General features: G+C 38.3%; 1 protein-coding gene across 2 annotated transcripts in view; it reads right to left on the bottom strand.

The window, feature by feature from the left end:
* The window catches only part of LOC120539470 (metastasis-associated protein MTA1-like), a 335,861-nt gene that overhangs the window by 9,376 nt on the left and 305,339 nt on the right, over positions 1-21,146 (bottom strand). For both annotated transcript variants that reach the window (XM_039769548.1, XM_039769549.1), the window contains exons 16-19: positions 19,232-19,384; positions 15,321-15,356; positions 14,323-14,354; positions 11,845-11,999 (exon numbers count right to left, since the gene is read on the bottom strand). In XM_039769548.1, coding sequence (XP_039625482.1) covers positions 11,845-11,999; positions 14,323-14,354; positions 15,321-15,356; positions 19,232-19,384 — 376 coding nt within the window. The remainder of the gene's footprint in view (positions 1-11,844; positions 12,000-14,322; positions 14,355-15,320; positions 15,357-19,231; positions 19,385-21,146) is intronic.

Here is a 21,146-nt window from a genome sequence, read left to right as displayed (position 1 = left end):
ACAGGTAATCTTGTGCAGTTATGAACACTAAGTCAATGTACACTTGGGAAGACCATGCAAACTCCATACAGACTCTGACCAGTCCAGCCCTCAAACCTGACCACGTGGTGCTATGTGATAGGAACCTCCCTTCTCATGGTAAACATAAGTTCTAATAAGCTGAATGAATATTTTTTACTAGTATTTTAAATTTAACTCTTTAAATATTTGCTCACACAGTACCGTGCTAACCATTATGGATATAATGAGAAGTCAAGCAAAATGACACATTTTATTCACTAACTAAAAAGATTACAATATGCAAACTTATGAGGCAACTCAGGCCCCTTCTTCAGGCAATCAAGGGAACACATTCAGTTCTACTTAGAATTAAGTATCAGCCATCAAATGATGCTTCAGCCATTCTGGCAAAACTTTTAGATTTACTGTCTATTTGTGTTATTAATAATGATAGGATTGTCTTAACATGCCTTTTAATTTGTATGTGGATAATGCCTCAGATCAAAGATCTACAGAATTTCTGCCCCTGTTAAGTTCTTTTGATTTTACCCAGCATACCCAACAGAGGCCACATATTAGATCTATTGGTCACACAAAGTCTTACTGTTATTCTAGATCAAATTGTTAATCCTATTATCTGTGATAACTATGTACTTTTTAAAATACCTACCTATATGGAGATCTGAAAGTTAAGATTGTGAAAAAAGCACTACCTTAATGCATCTACTACTGTTACCTTCATTTACTCTCTCAGTAATTGACCTGTATTGGATGAGACCTTTATAGTCAATGACAAGATAAATAATGTTAACTCCTTGATGAGATACACTTTAGATTTAGTTGCCCCTGAGTAATTAAAAAGAAAATGTCAGTTCATTTTTATTCCTCAAAAAAAATTAACATTTCACTTCCTGACAACAATTGCAATAAAGTTTAATGCATATGGAAAAAAACAAAACAAACAGTTTACCACAACATTTTTTAAAGATATATATACATATATAATAAAGTAATAATATATATAATAAATACAATAATATATATAATAAAGAACCCAGTCACAGGGGTTGCACAAACCAGTGTGTTTATTCGTGTTGGTCCCAAGCCCAGATAAATGGGTTGCATCAGGGTAGTCATCCGGTGTAAAATTTTGCCAGATCAATATGCGGACAATAATACAGATTTCCATACTGGATTGGTCCGAATCCCGGGTTAACAACAAACGCCACCAGTTCTGTTAGCCAACAGGGTGCTGGCGAAAATTGGGCTACTGTTGGCCGAAGGTGGAAAAGAAGAGGGGGGAGATGTGTCCGGAGGAAAGAGGAGAGGAGGAAGGTAAAGAGAGTGGAACTGAGGCTAGGAACTTTGAATGTCGGCAGTATGACTGGTAAGGGGAGAGAGTTAGCCGTTATGATGGAGAGAAAAAAGGTTAATTGATTGTGTGTGCAAGAGACTAAATAAAAGGGGAGAAAGGCCAGGTGAATCGGAGGTGTATTCAAATTTTTATATCATGGTGTAGATGGCAGGAGAAATGGGGTAGGGTTATTTTGAAGGAACAGTATGTCAAGAGTGTTTTGGAAGAGAAAAGAATGTCAGAAAAAGTAACGATTATTAAGATGGAAATTGTGTGACGATGAATGTTGTTAGTGCATATGCCCCGCAAGTTGTGTGTGTGATGGATAAGAAAGAAGATTTCTGGAGTGAGCTGGATGAGGTAATGGACAATGTACCCAAGGGACAGAAAGTGCCGAATGAAGCAGATTTCAATGGACATGTTGGTGAAGGGAACAGAGGAGACGAGGAGGTGAAGGGTAGGTATGGTGTCAAGGAGGGAATTAAGAAGGTCAGATGATAGTGAATTTTCCAAAAAGGATGGGCATGGCTGTGGTGAATACGTATTTTGAAAAGAGGAGGAACATAGGGTGACGTACAAGAGTGAAGGAAGATGCAAACAGGTAGATTATATACTATGCAGAAGAGTGAATCTAAAGAAGATTAAAGACTGCAAAGTGGTGGCTGGGGAAAGTGCGGTTAGACAGCATAGGATGGTGGTCTATAGGATGATGTTGGAGATCAAGAAGAGGATAGTGAGGGTGAAGCTAAGGATCAAATGGTGGAAGTTGAAAAAGGAAGACTGCAAGGTTGAGTTTAGGGAGGAGGTAAGAAAGGCACCGGGTGGCAATGAAGAAATACCAGACAGCTGGGCAACTGCAGCAGAAGTAGTAAGTGTGACAGCAAAAAGGGTGTTTGGTGTGACATCTGGACAAAGGAAAGAGGAAAAGGAAACTTGGTGGTGGAATGGGGAAGTACAGGACAGTATACAAAGGAAGAGGATGGAAAAAAAGAAGTGGGATTGTAAGTGAGATGCAGAAAGTACCCAAGAGTACAAGGAGATAAGGTGCTAGGTAACGAGAGAGGTGACGAAGGCTAAAGAAAAGGCAAATGATGAGGAAAGGCGTAAGATGGAAACATACTCACAATTGAGAAGGGTGTGTTGAGAAGATGGAAAGAGTACTCTGAGAGGCTGATGAATGAAGAGAATGAGAAAGAGAAGGTTGGATGATATGGAGATAGTGAATCAGGAAGTGAAATAGATTAGCAAGGAGAAAGTAAGGACAGCTATGAAGAGGATGACATACCTGTGGAAGCATGGAGGTGTTTAGAAGAGATGGCAGTAGAGTTTTTAACCAAATTCTTTAATGGAAAGTGAGAGGATGCCTGAGGAGTGAAGAAGAAGTGTACTGGCACCAATTTTTAAGAATAAGGGGTATGTGCAGAACTGTAGTAACTACAGGGGGATATAATTGATGAGCCACAGCATGAAGTTATGGGAAAGAGTAGTGGAATCTAGGTTAAGAAGGGAGGTGATGATTAGTGAGCAACAGTATGGTTTCATGCCAAGAAAGAGCACAACAGATGCAATGTTTGCTCTGAGGGTGTTGATGGAGAAGTATAGAGAAAGCTAGAAGAAATTGCATTGTGTCTTTGTGGACCTGGAAAAAGCATATGACAGGATGCCTCAAGAGGAGTTGTGGTATTGTATGAGGAAGCTGGGAGTGGCAGAGAAGTATGTAAGAGTTGTACAGGATATGACAGTGTGACAGTGGTAAGGTCTGCAGTTGGAGTGATGGATGCATTCATCGTGGAGGTGGGATTACATCAGGGATCGCCTCTGAGCCCTTTCTTATTTGCAATGGTGACGGACAGGTTGACAGATGAGATTAGACAGGAGTCTACTTGGGATCAACAGTACAGAGTAACAGGGATTGTAGAAGATAAGTGAAAAACAGAGCGTAGGCAGGGTGGAATGGGTGGAGAAGAGTGTCAGGAGTAATTTGTGACAGACGGGTATCAGCAAGAGTGAAAGGGAAGATCTGTAGGATGGTAGTGAGACCAGCTTTGTTATATGGGTTAGAGATGGTGGCACTGACCAGAAAGCAGGAGACTGAGCTGGTGGTGGCAGAGGTAAAGATGCTATGATTTGCAGTGGGTGTGATGAGAATGGACAGGATTAGAAATGAGTATATTAGAGGGTCGGCTCAGGTTGGACAGTTGGAAGATAAATTGAGAGAGGCGAGATTGTGTTGGTTTGGACATGTGCAGAGAAGAAATGCTGGGTATATTGGGAAAAGGATGTTAAAGATAAAGCTGTCAAGCAAGAGGAAAAGAGGGAGGCCTAAGAGACGTTTTATGGATATGGTGAGAGAGGATATGCAGGTTATGGGTGTGACACAGCAAGATGCAGAGGACAGGAAGATATGGAACAAGATTATCCGCTGTGGCATCTCTAACGGGAGCAGCCAAAACAAGAAGAAGACATATATAATAAAGGTGTATGGACTAAACTTTACTTTTTTAAGTTGATTAGTGATAAAAGAAACAAAGTTGGAATGCATTTGTCTACTATAAATAAGTTTATAAATCCTTCTCTGTTACATACTTTGTTGAGGCATCTTTATTTAAATGTGAGAAACATGCCATTTATAAGCAAAATCACAATCATTCGGTCAGCAATTTTCATCTCCAATCCCTGCTGGGTTGATTCTGTCCCCACCCAGCTTCAAAAAACTATGAAGGTTTTCAAAAATATAAGTGCAATCAAACTTTAGATTATTTTATCTATCTTATGTTCTTCAAACTTTTCTTTAGCCCCATTTCCGATTATCATTTTAAAAGAAATCTCAGTCTCTTGGACAGTCTTTTACACATTATAAACTCATCTTTTGAAATTAGTGTATTTCCAGAAGCCCTCAAAACAGCTATAATTAAACTGTTACTAAAGAGACCAAATCTAGATTCCTCAATACGGAAAAAAATGCAAATCAATTTCCAATAAGCCATTCTTAGGTAAAATAATTGAAAAAGTAGTATTTTGGCAAATAAATCATTTTCTGAATGAAAATGACATACATGAAAAATTTCTGTCAGGTCTTAGATCAGGCCACTGCACTAACCCAGGGCTTTATTTCAGAATTGACTCTACCTTGCAATTCAAGATGCTAAAAAGCATACTAATGCATTTGTATATTCATGGGTAAACTACTGTAATGCCTTGTTTAAATATGTGATAGAAGGCCAGAACGCTGCAGCAAAAGAACAGATTGTGAACACGCTGAACGCAGCCCCAAGGCAACATGGCAACTTCTCTGAAACCCCCTCTTAAACAGTGATTCAACAGAAAACAAACACAGTTTTTAATCTCCTCTTTGCTGGATCAGCTGTAGGCTTGCTGCTGCCATGCTGCGTGATCTGCATCTTGAGCGGGGCTTTGAACGTTTAAAAGTTGGTACCGCAGCTGTCTTTCTGTCACACTGCATCTCTATTCCCCCAGACATTCTCTGCTCCTTTTAGGGCTCCTGCTCCCGAGGCACTGTGCCTTCAGGGTTGTCACAGAGCCTGGATAACTCCTGAAAAAGACTTGTGTTTGTTTGAAGTGTCTGAATAATATTTTTGTCTCTGGAACTTCCTGAGTGCATCTGTGCAACTTTGTGATTCAAGTGTGACAAGTGGTACCAGAAGTGGTTGTACAAATGGATCCTCAGGACATTATAGATGGTGTAAGCTCCATGAATTCAAACCTGGCGATCAGGTTTTGATTCTGATTCCTTCTGACCCGCACATGTTCCTTGTGAAATTGCAGGGCCCTGCCGTAATTGAGGAGCATATGGGGCAGGTGAATTACAAAGTCAGAATACTGGTCCAGCAGAAACTGCTACAAATTTTGCATGTTAATCTCTTGAAGGAGTGGCGTGACCCACAGGGAGTTTGGCTTCCATGGCTGCTGTCTCTCAGGCAGATGTTGCCATTGGTGACGATTTGACTGCCTTGCAAAAAACAGAACTGGTATCTTTGATTGGAAGGAACTTTGATGTTTTTCCGCCCTGCTGGGGTTGACTTGTCTTGCGGAACATAAAATCAATACTGAAGGTTGCAGATGTGCTCGTTTCACATCCCGGAAGTGCGACGGAATGTTATGCGCAAAGAGGTCAAGCAAATGCTGAAATTGGGTGTTATTCATGAAAGTAAGGGCAAATGGTGCAGTCTGGTCGTATTAGCCCCAAATCCGGACGGTTCGATTTGGTTCTGTATCGATTTCAGGTGCTTGAATAAGGTATCAAAATTTGATGTTTATTCAATGCCCTGTGTTGACAAGATGTTGGAAAAACTGGGTCAGGCGTCCTATATCTCCACGTTGGATCTCACGGAGGGTTACTGGCAAGTGCCTCTTGAGGCTGCCAGTTGCGAGAAAATGCCATTTGCAACTCCTGACGGTCTTTACAAATTTACTCCGACTCCCATTTGGTCTTCATGGTGCTTATCTAACTTTCCAGCGTATGATGGATCAGATCTTGTGTCCTCATTCTGAATATTCCAGGGCATACCTTGATGATGTTGTGATTTTCAGTAATGATTAGCACACACATTTAGAATGGCTTCAGACTGCTCTTGATAGCATGAGACAGGCTGGTTTGACAGCTAACCCTAAGAAATGTAGGCTGGGTATATGTGAGACTCATTTTCTGGGATATTCTATGGGCAGGGGTTTGGTTCGTCCTCAACTTAGGGTGCTTTCACACCTACAGCATTTGGTGCGCACCAAACGTGTTTGGTCCCTTGGTTCGGTTCGTTTGCGTTGATGTAAATGCAATCTCGGTACTTTGGTGCGCACCAAATCAATCGATCCGAGACCTGCCTGAAGGGGTGGTCTCGAACCGCTTTATCCGCTCTACTTTGGTACGGTTCGTCTGGTGTGAAAGCAACCAAACCAAATCTGATGAAATGGTATACGAGGTGTGGCAGAAAAGTAATGAGACTGGCAACACTGCAAGTGATCTGGCAACGCTGCGCTGTTGTCCTTGATAGAGCACGTGTATAAGTACCCTCCCATAGCTCACTGCGAGTTTCAACTCCTTCTGTTAACTACGTGATTTTTGTGACTGCTATTAGCAAAGTTGTGTCTTTGGTTGTGCGTCACACAAAATGGAACAGCAGAATTTGGAGCAACGTTGTGCCATTAAACGGCAAGTGTGACGTTTGAAAAGTTAAAACAGGCCTATGGGGAACATTCTTTATCCCAAGCTCAAGTTTTTCGCTGGCACAAATCATTTTTGGAAGGCAGAAAACACGTTGAAGATGAACACTGTTCAGGGAGGACTTCAACTTCGAAAACCAATGAAAACATCGAACGTGTGAACACTCTTGTGTTCAGTCTCATTACTTTTCTGCCACACCTCGTAGTTTAATGCACTTTGGGTATAAGAGATACGGGGTTGTGGGTAAAATTCTTTTCACTTCCTGTTGACTCCATTAAATTTTTCAAGCTATCGACTCGTGATGAAATCAAACCGCGGAAAAACATGGAGTGCCGAAGAAATTAAGTGCCTCATAGATATATGGTCGGATGAGCATATCCAAAAGCAACCGTCCACGACACATAAAAACAGCTGCATTTACGCGCTGTTCAGTAAGCAGCTAAGGGAGAAAGGCTATCCTCGGACAATTGAACAATGCCGTGTTGTAAATGTGAGACCACCAGCAATCACTCCGTGCATATGCCCATATGCTCCTATAGAACAGAAAAAAATATTGGGAATCTGTTATTTTTTGATAATCATTTAAGTAAAAAGTCATAGACTACCTGATTGACAAAGGAATCATTGGTACAGTTATAGACTTTATCTCGCCAAATATTAATTCTCAAAACATTGTTATAGTAGCCTAGGTAATATCATGCAATGTCACTATGCAATTTGGAGAACTGTATAGATAATATAGACAATATCACGTTTGAATGTGTATCATGACAAGACTTGCCATTTGTATGACAATTTCATAACAAGCCTATGCCTCTCTGTATTCACATTAAAGATGAAAAATGTGTGGCTGGGCTGTTTTGATAGGCCAACAGATTACCTGATGGATCTGCAGGAAGATCGGCGGCTAATAACAAAATGATCATTTAGGAGGAGGGCACTTCTCCCTGAAGTGGCGCGCAATGCGCCGTCGGCGAGATGAATAAACCAGGAAGCTGGTTTGGAGTCGCAGTCTCGAATCGTGTACGAAATTATATATCTGAAAATAATGATTTGCACGTACAATGTAGTGCGCGAGGACCAGCGCCATGAGCGCAAAGCAAAGCTGTTACTCCATGATTATTGAAAGTGGCGCGATTTTCTGAAAATAGTCTGTTTCTGGTGCCGATGGGCTTCGTGGTCTATTTTGGTTCGTTTAGAACTCGGCATATGTGAAAGCAAACCGTACCCACGTCTGTTTACTACATTGTAACATTTTTCTGACTGGTGCGGACTAAAGCAATCGAACTATAGGTGTGAAAGCACCCTTAGAAAAGTGAATAAGGTGCTTGCCTACCCATATCTGGAGACAAAGAAACATGTCTGAGCATTTCTGGGGCTTGCCGGTTATTACAGAAGATTCATCCTCGATTTTGTGAATACGGCTGCTTCTCTTTGCAATCTTACGAGAGACAGGAAAAAACGCTCTGTTATCTGGTTGGATGATTGTGAACATTCCTTCTGTGATTTGAAATTTGTCTTCTTTTGCTTAATCCTGACTTCTCTAAACATTTTGTCCTGAAGACAGATGCTAGTGCGTTTGGTTTAGTCACTTTTCTGTCTCAGGTTTTTGATTGTGAGGAGTACAATCATATTTTTAAGTAGAAAAGTGCTTCCACAGGAGAGCAATTATTCGACAATTTAGATGGAATGTTTGGCGATTAAATGGGCTGTGGATTCACTCTGGTATTATTTATGGGGCCGTAATTTTACCTTGGTGACAGATCACACTCCTCTTCAATGGCTCTACCGACAGAAAGATACGAACTCCCATCTCACGAGATGGTTCTTTTGCAACCGTATCATTTTAGTGTCTGTCATTGACCTGGCTCTGCACACATTAATGTGGATGTCCTGTTGCACCTGTCCGAGCCCGGTTTTGAGAAAAAATGTGAACAAAGCTGAGGGAGGGGGTGTGAACACGCTGAATGCAGCCCCAAGGCGACGTGGCCTCTCCTCCAAAACCCCCTGTAAAACAGTGATTCAATGGGAAACAAACACAGTTTTTATCTCCTCTTTGCTGGATCAGCTGGAGGCTTGCTGCTGCTGTGCTACGTGATCTGCATCTCGAGCGGGGCTTCAAACATTTAAAAGCCTGAACAGTAGCTGTCCTTTTGTCTCACTGCGTCTCTCTTCCCCCAGACATCCTCTGCTCCTGTTGGGGCTCCTGCACCCAAGGTGTTGTGCTGTCTGGGTTGTCATGGAGCCCAGATTACTCCTGAAAGTTTTGAATAAAGTTTTTGTCTCTGGAATTTCCTGAGTGTATCTGTGCAACTTTGTGACCCAAGTGTGACAAGATTACAACTGTTTTGGCATCTTTGCATTGGTTGTCTATTTCTTTCAGAATTGATTTTAAAATTTTATTACTGGTTTTTAAGGAAGTTAATGTTTCATCACCATCATACATTCTAAACAAAATTTTTAACTGTGTATGTAGCATATAGAGATTAACAATCATTAAATTCCTGTCTTCTGATTCTTCCCAGAGTTAACCACAACAGAAGTGCTGTAGCAGCCTTTAAACTTTCCAATGACCTGGAACACATTAACGCTTGTCAATCATCTGTTTAGAACATAAAAACATTTTTTTAATTTAGCATTTAATTAATTTTGCTTTTTTTACTCTGATATACATAATAACTATATTATTATATTATTGCCTTTTACTATTTGCATTTTATTATAATTATTTTTTTAATCATTAGTATTATTATTAAATGATTATGTGTAACATCACTTGGGTTGATAGCATTGATTGCATGCTACGGATCTGCTTAGTTCTGTCACTGTGTGACAGTATGGGCTGGCACCTTGCTCTCTCTTCGTTTTTGAGAGCCTCTTGAATTCAACACCGTCAACAGTCATGATCAGGATGAACTGAGCAGATGAGGACTGAGCAGATGAGGACAAATACACCAAGCAAGGGGATGGTGAAAAGTGCAAGTGCTTCTATTAAAAAAAAGTCAACATAAAGGAGTTATGCTGATAAGATAGTAGGAGTCACCCTACTATCACATGAAGCTGACCTTCCGCAGGTCAGGACAGACCTAGGCTTGAGTCCCCAACGGCCAAGGTGCTCAAGTTGGAACTCTCCTCCCAAGCCTCCTTGACACCTTCTGCTTTCCCGGCCTTCTGCAGCGAGCTGTAAATGCTCCTGGTCACCCCTGCTCCTCAGAAACGTTCAGCTGTCATGACTCTCTTCCCAGCTGTCTGCTTTCTTTCCCTTGAGCCTGTTCCCTTTAGCTCACTGGCACTGCCTCCTGGTTTCTTCTGTCTTTTTCTCTCTTTAACTTCTGTTCATTTGTTTTTCTTTCATTTTTTTTTCTTCCTTGCATTCACGCTTCCCTTTTTAAATGGGGATGTGGCGCAGCTGTGGCAGTTAGCACCTCCTGGCATCAATTAGGGTTGTGGGCAATCCTGCACCTGTACACTAAATGCAGGGCTGTCTGCTTCCACCACGCTACCAGCCCTCACCTGAAGACGCAAGTCTGCCGATTATTTATTTAAAAAGCCAATCAGCCATGGACCTCACTTTACCACACACTGTCACTGTGATGACATGGCCAGCAAGCAAGCAAGCAAATTGATAATAATAATAATAATAATAATAATAATAATAATGAATTGAAGTCAATCAAAATTTCACTTCTAAACTATAATTTTGTTTTTTTTTTTTACAAATAGCAGAGCAATGAGGTCAGTTGCTGAATACCCTACCTCCTTTGGCATAGAAAGACAACAACACAGTTTTGTTTCTTTTTTCCAATTTAAATATTGACCAAATCTGAAGCTGTAGTATCCACTCATGCCTGAAAAGTCTGTCCGAGGAACAGGCTGCATGTTTTTAGTGCTTTCTCCTTGAAGTTTGGTCAAAGTTGAGACGTGCTAACAACTAGTGGAGCATCAGTGACTGGTCGGTCAATTATGGACAATGAAACCCTCAGAAGAAGTCACTGGCATTGGTATTCACTCTCACTTCTGACTGATGGATGAAAATGACTATTTAAATCTCCACAATGGGCCAGATGATGGCAAGATTCTGATGGCAGCAACTAAGGGTACTTGCACAAATGCACGAATTGATGTTCTTTTTTAAAACAAAAGTTATGGCTGCATGGTTATAATAAGCATGCTGGCAACTGCACATGAAAATCAAAATTACAACAAATAGTCTAGTTTTTTCTTTTATTTCCTCATTTTTGTTTAATTCTAGTTTTCACATATTTTTGAATTTTTATTTTAGTTTTAGATTATGAAAATATTTTATCTTTAACAGCCTGTTTTGTTTTAATTTTTGTTATTGAGAAAAACACTGGTCATCTGCTAACAAAATTACAAAAGTGTCATAATAGTACTTAAACATGATTAAAAGTGAGTTAAGAGAGTTTGACAATTGAGTAATGCCTGCTGCAAATGGGTTTTGTTGTCACATGTGTATATTAAATCATATTTCAGTCAATCAGTAGTGGTCATTTGGAACATTAGTAATGACTGTATTTTTAAATCAATATATTGGTAAACTGATAAAAAAAGAACATCCATTTATACCAAAAAAATAAACATGTCTGGATGAAGTCTGGATGATTCCAAATTGCAAATGTTAAGTTTTTTTAGAATATGTACTCTTCAGAAAGGCTGTCCAACAAATAATGAGTGAAATATTGCACATGACATTGAATTGTAAAAAAAACAACAGGTGACAATATTAAAATGTTTAAAAATATTAAAAGAATTAGCAGATGTTACTTCAAAATCAATTCTTCAATTATAATATAAGGACACGGATGCAAGCTGACTAAAGTTAAATTTCACGCAGAATATTACACAGGGAGAACCATGCTTCTTCACAGTTAGCATACCACTGTGCAAGTTGATGATGATGTTTTGCAAAAAATAGTGGCATAGCATAGAGACTGAATGGCTCTGTCTTGTCAAATTTGATCTTAGTATTGTTTTCTATATAATTAGCATTACATGCCTCAATTACATTGTAGTATAGTATATTTTCTGCACTAAAAAACTAAGAAAAGCAAGCTGTTTCAGGTTTGGCTTTGTAGCAGTTATTCAAAATAGAAATGTAATCTATTTATTAAATTAGGTTTAAGTAAAATGTAACCTGTCCTGAAATGCCACTCTAGCACACATGCACTTTTAAAGCAGAATTTTATTTTTCTAATTTGTTCATGGAAATCTTTAAATTGCATATAACAAAATTAGCATAACATTTCTGAAGCAACCTGAAAAAGTCGTCTTAATAAACATTCATAACAACCTTGTATCACCCGTCGCCATAAAGAAGACATCATCTGGAGCGTCAATCCAGTTCATTCGGCGGCCTTTAACTGGAGGCAGTGAGCTGTGTTTAAGAACCCTCTGATTCCTATCAAAGGGCTTGCCATTTAGCAGGTACGCCTTGTTAAGACTAGCCTGACACAAGGGGAGTAGAAGCAGGGAAGGTGAAACAAAGTAAGTAAACACAGGAAATTGTCATTCATTATATCCTCCAAATCATAAAATTAATTACAGTACAAATCTTTCATATATTGATATAGTGACATAATTTCTGGTCAGTCATTCATTTCTGTTACTAGTGTGATGTGGTGTAAGTGAGAATCACACCACACAATCTGTAGACACCCTTAAACCATTATGTTTCTGAACAGGTTACATCAAATGTAGATTTAAAATCAAGCAGTTTTAATGTATTTGGAATATACAAAAGAAAAAAGAAAAAATCTCTCCAATTAAACAATACGCATATCTGTCAAACAACTTGGGATTTTAGCCGTTACCCAGTAGCAAATTCCTTAGAATCTATCATCAGCAATTGTAAAATCACAGGTTTTGTACGGAGGAAAAGTTCTGGGAGAATGCAATTATAAAGACACTACATATTTTGAGTATACAATTTCTTAATTTAGTTCAAATACAGTCATATGAAAAGGTTTGGGAACACCTCTTAATTCTCTGGATTTTTGTTTATCATTGGCTGAGCTTTCAAAGTAGCAACTTCCTTTTAATATATGTTTCCTTAGGGAAACAGTAGTATTTCAGCAGTGACAGTAAATTTATTAGATTAACAGAAAATATGCAATATGTATCATAACAATATTAGACAGGTGCATAAATTTGGGCACCCCAACAGAGATATTACATCAACATTTAGTTGAGCCTTCTCTTGCAAATATAACAGCCTCTAGACGCTTCCTATAGCCTTTGATGAGTGTCTGGATTCTGGATGGAGGTATTTTTGACTATTCTTCCATACAAAATCTCACCAGTTCAGTTAAATTTGATGGCTGTCGAGCATGGACAGCCTGCTTCAAATCATCCCATAGATTTTCGATGATATTCAAGTCAGGGGACTGTGACAGCCATTCCAGAAAATTGTACTTCTCCCTCTGCATAAATGCCTTTATAGATTTCGAACTGTGTTTTGGGTCACTGTCTTGTTGGAATATCCAACCCCTGCGCAACTTCAACTTTGTGACTGATGCTTGAACATTATCCTGAAGAATTTGTTGATATTGGATTGACTTCATCCGACCCTTGACTTTAACAAAAGCCCCAGTCCCTGAACTAGCCATGCAGCCCCACAGCATAATGGAACCTCCACCAAGTTTGACTGTAGGTAGCAGGTGTTTTTCTTGGAATGCGGTGTTCTTCTGCCGTGCAAAGCTCTTTTTGTTATGACCAAATAAATCACTTTTTGTCTCATCAGTCCAAAGCACTTTGTTCCAAAATGAATCTGGTTTGTCTAAATGAGCATTTGCATACAACAAGCGACTCTGTTAGTGGCGTGAGTACAGAAAGAGCTTCTTTCTCATCACCCTGCCATACAGATGTTCTTTGTGCAAATTGCACTGAATTTAGAATGATGTACCGATACACCGTCTGCAGCAAGATGTTCTTGTAGGTCTTTGGAGGTGATCTGTGGGTTGTCTGTAACCATTCTCACAATCCTGCGCATATGCCGCTCCTATATTTTTCTTGGCCTGCCAGAACTGGGTTTAACAGCAACTGTGCCTGTGGTCTTCCAATTCCTGATTACATTACTTACAGATGAAACTGACAGTTTAAACCTCTGAGATAGCTTTTTGTAGCCTTCCCCTAAACCATGATGCTGAACTATCTTTGTTTTCAGATCTTTTGATAGTTGCTTTGAGGATCCCATGCTGTCACTCTTCAGAGGAGAGTCAAAGGGAAGCACAACTTGCAATTGACCACCTTAAATACCTTTTCTCATGATTGGACACACCTGTCTATGAAGTTCAAGGCTTAACGAGCTAGTCCAAACAATTTGGTGTTGCAAGTAATCAGTATTGAGCAGTTACATGCATTCAAATCAGGAAAATTACAAGGGTACCCAAATTTTTGCTCAGCCAGTTCTTCACATTTGATTTAATTTCATACAACTAAATGCTGCTTCACTAAAAATTTTTGTTCAGAAAACACCCCAGTACTCAGATGTTCCAAAGAAATTAAAGACATACCACTGTTATCTTTTTTGTTTAAAGCAGAGTAAATTATTATGCAGGCTGAGGGGGTTCCCAAACTTTTTCATATAATTCTATGAACAACCACTGCATGTTAGATTAGAAAAGAGACCTTGTGCAACAGACCTCTGCTTAGAAAATGCTACAGCAACAAGTGGAAAACTTAAAACATAAAAAATCTGTTCAAAATACATTTTTAGAAATAAAAGTTTTAACTTATGCTGTTCTTAAATTGACGGTAGCAAAATACTTACCATTTGCCTTACTTGGCTGTGGTTTTGTAGACCTGAAACAAAGGCAGACAGTTGTTTATATAACTCATGTAACACAAAGGGGATAGAGACAAGAAAAAGTATGTCTAAGATGTAGTGTGGCACATGAAAAACATGAATTATGGCTCAGATGACTGCTGAGTGTGTGCTAACAGCTGAGAATTTACTTTCCAACTATCACCTATCCATTTTCAATTGTAAGGGCAAGGGGACTCTGAGCCTATCGTGTTAGTATTCGTAGCAAAGCTGGAAGCAGTGCTAACTCTGAAGACCATCCATCATCAGACACACTCTCATACACACTTTTTATAGTGGAATAGTTCATGTCAATAGTAAATTTAACAAGTATATCATAAGGTAACAAGAGAAAATCCGGGCAGACATGGGGAAAAGAATAAACTCCTCACATACTGTAGCTAAGCTGCAATTTAAACCCATGTAGCTGGGGCAGTGAGGTAGTAGTACAAAGAAACAGTACTAGCCACATAATGCAAGTGAATATTTCTAAAGGAAGATTCATGTTGTGTTATAGCAAAAAATAACATAAATCTATAGTCTGAAAACCTGAGTATATATATATATATATATATATATATATATATATATATATATATATATATATATATATATATATATATATATATATATATATATATATATAGTATACTCTATCTTCCTGAACATACTCTTGCCTAAATGCAAAACTAAGTTAGATATGAGCCCAATGGAAGTGACTTCAATCTGAAGCTCTTAAAAAAAAAAAAAACACTGGACATGGGATTACCAACTCTGGTGAAATCATACCTGTAACCAGGTTTGTTCATTCCTTCCGTCCTTCTTTTACTTATTAAAATAATTTATGTATTATCTTAATAGCACAGTCTTGAATATCAGATAGCGAGAACTACAAAGTTAGCTTAAAAAGGTTCATGACACATAATTAAACTTTCCTAGATTAATTAAAAACTGGATATTCTTACCTCGAGAAGTCATTAACAGCCGTTTCTTCAAGTTACCTAAAGAAAAAAAAATATCCAAGGCTCTAGTGATGTAATGCATACAGATGAAGCAACAGAGTTATTACAATAAACACACATACAGGATTAGCTTGCAGTCACTAGAGACAGGCCATAAAACTTAAGTGACATGTTAACACCCTCTTAGCATGGGTTCTTTTGAAGTGATGGAGAAAGTTACATTCTCTAGGGAACCCATATAATGTATGGTGACTTTTATTCTTTGTATGTTGCCCTTGGAAAGTTGATCGGAGGTGAATGTGACTTCAATTTCAGGCTAATTAAATATGCATTAATATAATGAAATACCATATACATATCAGCATTAAATGACTATAAGACATAACAAACACTAATGAGGCCTGCCAACCAACGTCCCAGTCCAATCAGAAGTCTTATACCATACAAACATGAACAAAGTGGATGCCAATTCAGCACATAACCAAAACGAAATATGAGAGAAACATCATCACAGATTTTAATATAAAAAGAATTTCAATAGGGAAGCATCAAAATCCACTTTGGATGGACCCATTGAATGTAACATAGTTGTGCAATTCAGTTAACTTTAAGTAAATCAAGCAAGGAGCAATTTAGTAGCTACTGTCCCTAAACAAATTATTGTACTTTGGTACATAAAGATAACAAAGCTTACTTTGCAGTAAACAGGGAATTGTAACAGACAGTGTTATTGAAGAGTGAATTAACTTTCAAAGACCAGAAAGCCAAAACAGGAAGATAAAATCAAGATCAAAGACTCATTAAGTATAGTTTGCATGGTTAAGATAAAGCCAATGCAAGTTTAAATTGAGCAAACTGTTGATTAGGATTCCTAAAAGAGTTTCTTATATTTTTAAAGATGCCTAGCAGACAATTAAAGATAAACTGTGATTCCCAGCCCATTGAGAGATGAGGGAAAGATGTTTATAGGAGGTCTTTTGTATCAAGGAGAAGAGAACTGAAACTTAGAGAATAAAAGCTTGCAATGGGAAAAAGAAAATGACCAGGTGGAGGTTATATAGGTCCAGGACCATCAAATGGCAGCTGGTGTACATGTTCTGTTTGGCGCCAAGCTATTTTCCAAAATATTTCCGATTCAGATAATGTTTTTCCCCAAACTCAGATGATTTTCCATGTGTTTTTGTGAATGAGATGAGAAGGGCCCTTTTATATCTACTAATAAGAGATTTTATTTTAATTCTTTTCATATACATCCTGGTTTCTGATCAGAGGGCTGAGGATAATTCTGATTGTTTGAAGATGAATAATTTTTTTTGAAAATCAGAAACTGAAACTTTTATATTTACCCATGCCATCAGTTTAAAAGGGATATGTGCTGAAGTCATGTTAAGAAAGAAGAGAGAAGTTATAACAAAATTAAATAATTCATTCTATGTTGCCAATTCAATTGCAGACAGTGCAAAATTTGCACTTACAGCAAAATGGGCAGGCCCCGCATTTTCCTCAAAGCAAGGAAAATAAACAACTTCAATATTATTATGTACTATTTTACTTCTTATTTGGTGTCTTGGGTCAAGTGACTAAGTTAAGTCATTCCTACTATTTTTTCAAAAATCATCATATCCTTGTGCAGCACCCTTTATAAATAAACATTTATTTCTTTCACATGATTTAAAGCTTATACTATGCATTTACACTGACAGTAACTTACCTCAGAAATCTATTCCCTGTTTTGAATGATTTTTGTTTTATTAACAATATATTGTACTTGCTTTCCACCAATATGCTTGAATGTAAACAAAATGCTTACTGCTTTTACTACATGGCCACTGTTTTTTGTCCATGTATGGTTCGTCTGTCATTATGGTAATTAATCCACTTATGAGTCCCAGTATAGTATCGATTTTCATATTTGGATTCACGGAATTAAAAGAGTAAGAACCCCTGATCTTCATGAATCAACTATATCAGCAATGCTTTTTAAACAATGCATTTTCACATGATGGCTACTCAATGTGTTTTCAGGAACTGCTCTTAGAACGATGCAGATCATCTTTGAAATGGCACTGACCCAATCCCTTTTAAAGGAACTTTAATTACAATTAATTTGAAAATGTCTTCAAACTGTACAGATATTTCAAAAAATGTAACTAAATGATAACAAGTTTGTTGATGACAACTGAAAACAAAACATACTGCATCTTTATATGTTTTCCTCTTCAGTATCTGAGTTTGCAACATATACAGGGTGAGCCAAAATGAAGTACCACATGGCTAAATTTAGACAGGCGGGTACAGCATTAAACAAAAACACTCAAGGCTGTCCTTGGACTGTAAGAACGCCTGAAAACATCCAAGCTGAAAGAGCGTCAATTTTGCAGAGTCCTAGACGTTCAGCGCACAAACAAGCTTCTGCCTTAGGCACTTCCAACAAGCCTTTGAGGAGGACTTTGCATGAGGACCTTAATTTCCATCCACACAAAATGACAGTAGTGCAGTAACTCACTGAGAGAGACTGGGGGAGCCACAGAGAGTTGTGTGCGAACATTCTGCAAACCGTTCATCGAGATGCCATTGTCATGTGCAGCCATGAGGCACATTTCCATTTGAATGGTTGCATAAATAAGCAAAACCTTTGCTTCTGGGCTGAAACCAACCCTCGTGAAATTCATCAGAAACTCCTGAACCATGGAACAGTGAGCGTGTTACAGTTTGGTGTGCCATTGCAGAATTTGCCATTGTAGGCCCTTACGTTTTTGAGGAGGGGGAGCAACGGTCACCATCACTTCAGAACCTTACATTGAAATGCTAGAGAACTTTTTGCGGCCCCAACTGGAAGAAATGGTTGTGGTGGATGCATGGTTTCAAAAGGATGAAACAAGAGCTCATATGGTGCGGAGATCCGTGCAAGTTTTATGGGAGACATTTCCGGGGAAGCTGATGCCCTGCATGGCGATGTTGGGTGGCCTTCACATGTGCCTGATCTCGCTCCGTGCATTTTCTTCTTGTAGGGCTATCCTAAGGCAACATCAAAACCTTGAAGCCCTCAAGGATGCTATTCCTCTTGAAATGGTCAAATGAGTCAGGCAAGCATTCAGAAATTGTCTCAAAGAGTGTATCGCTAATAATGGCCACCACCTTGAAGACATCATTTTTAAAACACAGTGAAAAAAATCTATTTTGTATACCCTTTTTTGTATTGTTTTTGTAGAATAAACATTTGAAATGTGGTACTTCTTTTTGGCTTGCCCTGTATAGGGACACAATTTATGATTCAGCAATCTATTTTAAACTTTCCAAACCTTTTTGCAAGGGACTGCATAACATTCAACACACAGTTTATATTAAATCTTGAAGGTATTACATGCTCACATTCTAGATGAGGCTTATTCTATGACCTCTCATTTTCTTCAACCAGAATATACCAGCTTAAAAATAAAATGAGTCATCAAACTAAGTATAAGCCTATGAAAATTATAACTTCCACAAGACAAGAAATGTAGAAAGACTTTATATAATCTCAGGACCCAGAAAAATACTGTAACACTGAGGACAGTTTGTGGACTGTGCAATAAAAAGACCAGTGGAAGAACATAGGAAATATATACATCACTGTCTGAACTTGAACATGAAACCCAAAATTCAGATGAAATGGAAAAATTGTTTATATACAATTGTAAACCTCAGGAAGTCCTTGCCTTGAGTGGAAGCATGTAACAAATAAAAAGGAAATCATGGCATGCTGAGGGGAAAATGATGCCAATGAAAGGTTTTGAATCAGGTTCAGGCATTAAGATCTATTTATTAATGACTTATGCAAAACTTACTTTTACATTTTATCAAATCTCTACTATTCAATAGAAACAAACTTTGAAAAAAAGAAGAAAATTACTGAACACAATAAACTTACTGACCTTCAACTCCATTGTGTTGTTCATAGCTTCGTTTACCCAAAATAGTTGTAGAGCCATGGTTGATTACTGGAGCAACTTTGACAAAGCTGCCACTGACTGAGTGGGAAGCCAAAGCAGATTTAACTGTTTTAGGCTGAACATATGGGTTGAGTTCTGTAAATTTGAAACAAAGATTTTCAAGTAAATATGTGTATTTTCACAGCTTATATATATATATATATGTATATATATACCATTATCAAAAGACTATTTTTTCTCATAATTACTGTACTTAGCTTTTTCCTTTGTTTAATCTTCTGACATATCTGTTACAAAACGTTAAAAAATTTGCTTTTTGTTTTCAGAATTACTCATTAAATATTACATCTTTAGTCTTCCAGATGATTTTTTAAAATGTTATGAATTCATCTATACTAATAAAAGGCAAAGCCCTCACTCACTCACTCACTCACTCATCACTAATTCTCCAACTTCCCGTGTAGGTAGAAGGCTGAAATTTGGCAGGCTCATTCCTTACAACTTACTTACAAAAGTTGGGTAGGTTTCATTTCGAAATTCTACGCATAATGGTCATAACTGGAACGTAATTTCGTCCATATATACTGTAATAGAATGCAGCTCGATAGCCGTGGGAGGCGGAGTTTCGTATTAAAATATTTAACCAATCACATTTCAGCCATCATTTGTTGCCAGGCAGAGAGGCTTTCAGAATCTGTTGTGGAGGCACTCTAACACAGAATAAATGTTGATTAACCTGTTGCTTCAACCAATCAGATTTTGAGTTGGTGTCAGTAGGGCCCTTTAGCAGGCGTACGGCAACGTCACCGTATTCAGACCCATTGATTGGATAGAAGCCGATATGAGGAAGTCTACGACGCCATTGAACGCACAGCGAAAGATCGTCACGTGCACTACGGCCAACTCCATGGCAGGATTCTGGACAATATTATTTGCCAGACACAGACCAGACTTCAAGACCATGAAAACCTGATGTTTGTCACGCTCCCCAAAAGTTTCGGGAATACAAGAAAAATTTCATGCATGCAGCCTTCTACACTTTAACACAACAGCCACGGAGCACTTTTTGATCTGTCTCGGCTAAAAACAGAACTGACTGTAATGTATGCTATGGATGATTTTGCAGGAGAATCTCCCACTGATCTCCTTGACTTCCTTCATCAGAAAAATCTGAAGGAGAGCATGGGGCGGCTGTTCACATTGGTATTTTAGGCAGTGAGCATTCCTGTGTACGCTGCTTCTGTTGAGTGGACATTTTCAGCCCTAAAGCGAGTTCAAACTTATGCCAGGAATACCATAGGGCGGGTTCGCTTTTCAGCATTACCTTCGATGGCGATAGAAAGAAAGGTTTTGATGGAACTGAAGCGCTCGGATAATCCGTACGACAGAGTAATTGAACTGTTTTTGAGGAAAGAGAGGACGATGGATTTTGTTTACAAATAATCCGAATTTTTGGTGAGTAAAATGTTGCAATTTTCCTAAATGATATTGCACATTTATGAGTTATTATTGATGTTTTTTATGTGTGTCGTGGCTGTGGCTGCAGTAGAAAGGAACTTGTTCATCCCTGGTTTGTCTATAAAATAAAGGCCTTTATTGTGGCTACAGGAGTATATATATATATATATATATATATATATATATATATATATATATATATATATATATATAAACAGCCCGATCTACATACTGTCAAATAAACAAAACACACGCCGTGGCACAACATGAGAGGCTTCGCCGCCTCTAGCGCTGATGTCTGAGGTTTGATTCCCGAGAGGGGGTGCAGTGAGTTTGTACGCCTGATGAGCCCAGAATTAGTTTAAATTTAGAATTTAAATTTAAAAAACATTAAATTTGTTTGCATTATTTGATAGTAAAACTATTTCAGTATATTCAA

The sequence above is a fragment of the Polypterus senegalus genome, chromosome 11, assembly GCF_016835505.1.
Source record: "Polypterus senegalus isolate Bchr_013 chromosome 11, ASM1683550v1, whole genome shotgun sequence".
NCBI classification, from domain to species: Eukaryota; Metazoa; Chordata; class Cladistia; order Polypteriformes; family Polypteridae; genus Polypterus; species Polypterus senegalus.
Note: the sequence above shows the minus strand (reverse complement) of the source record. Positions and strands in the feature narration are given on the sequence as shown.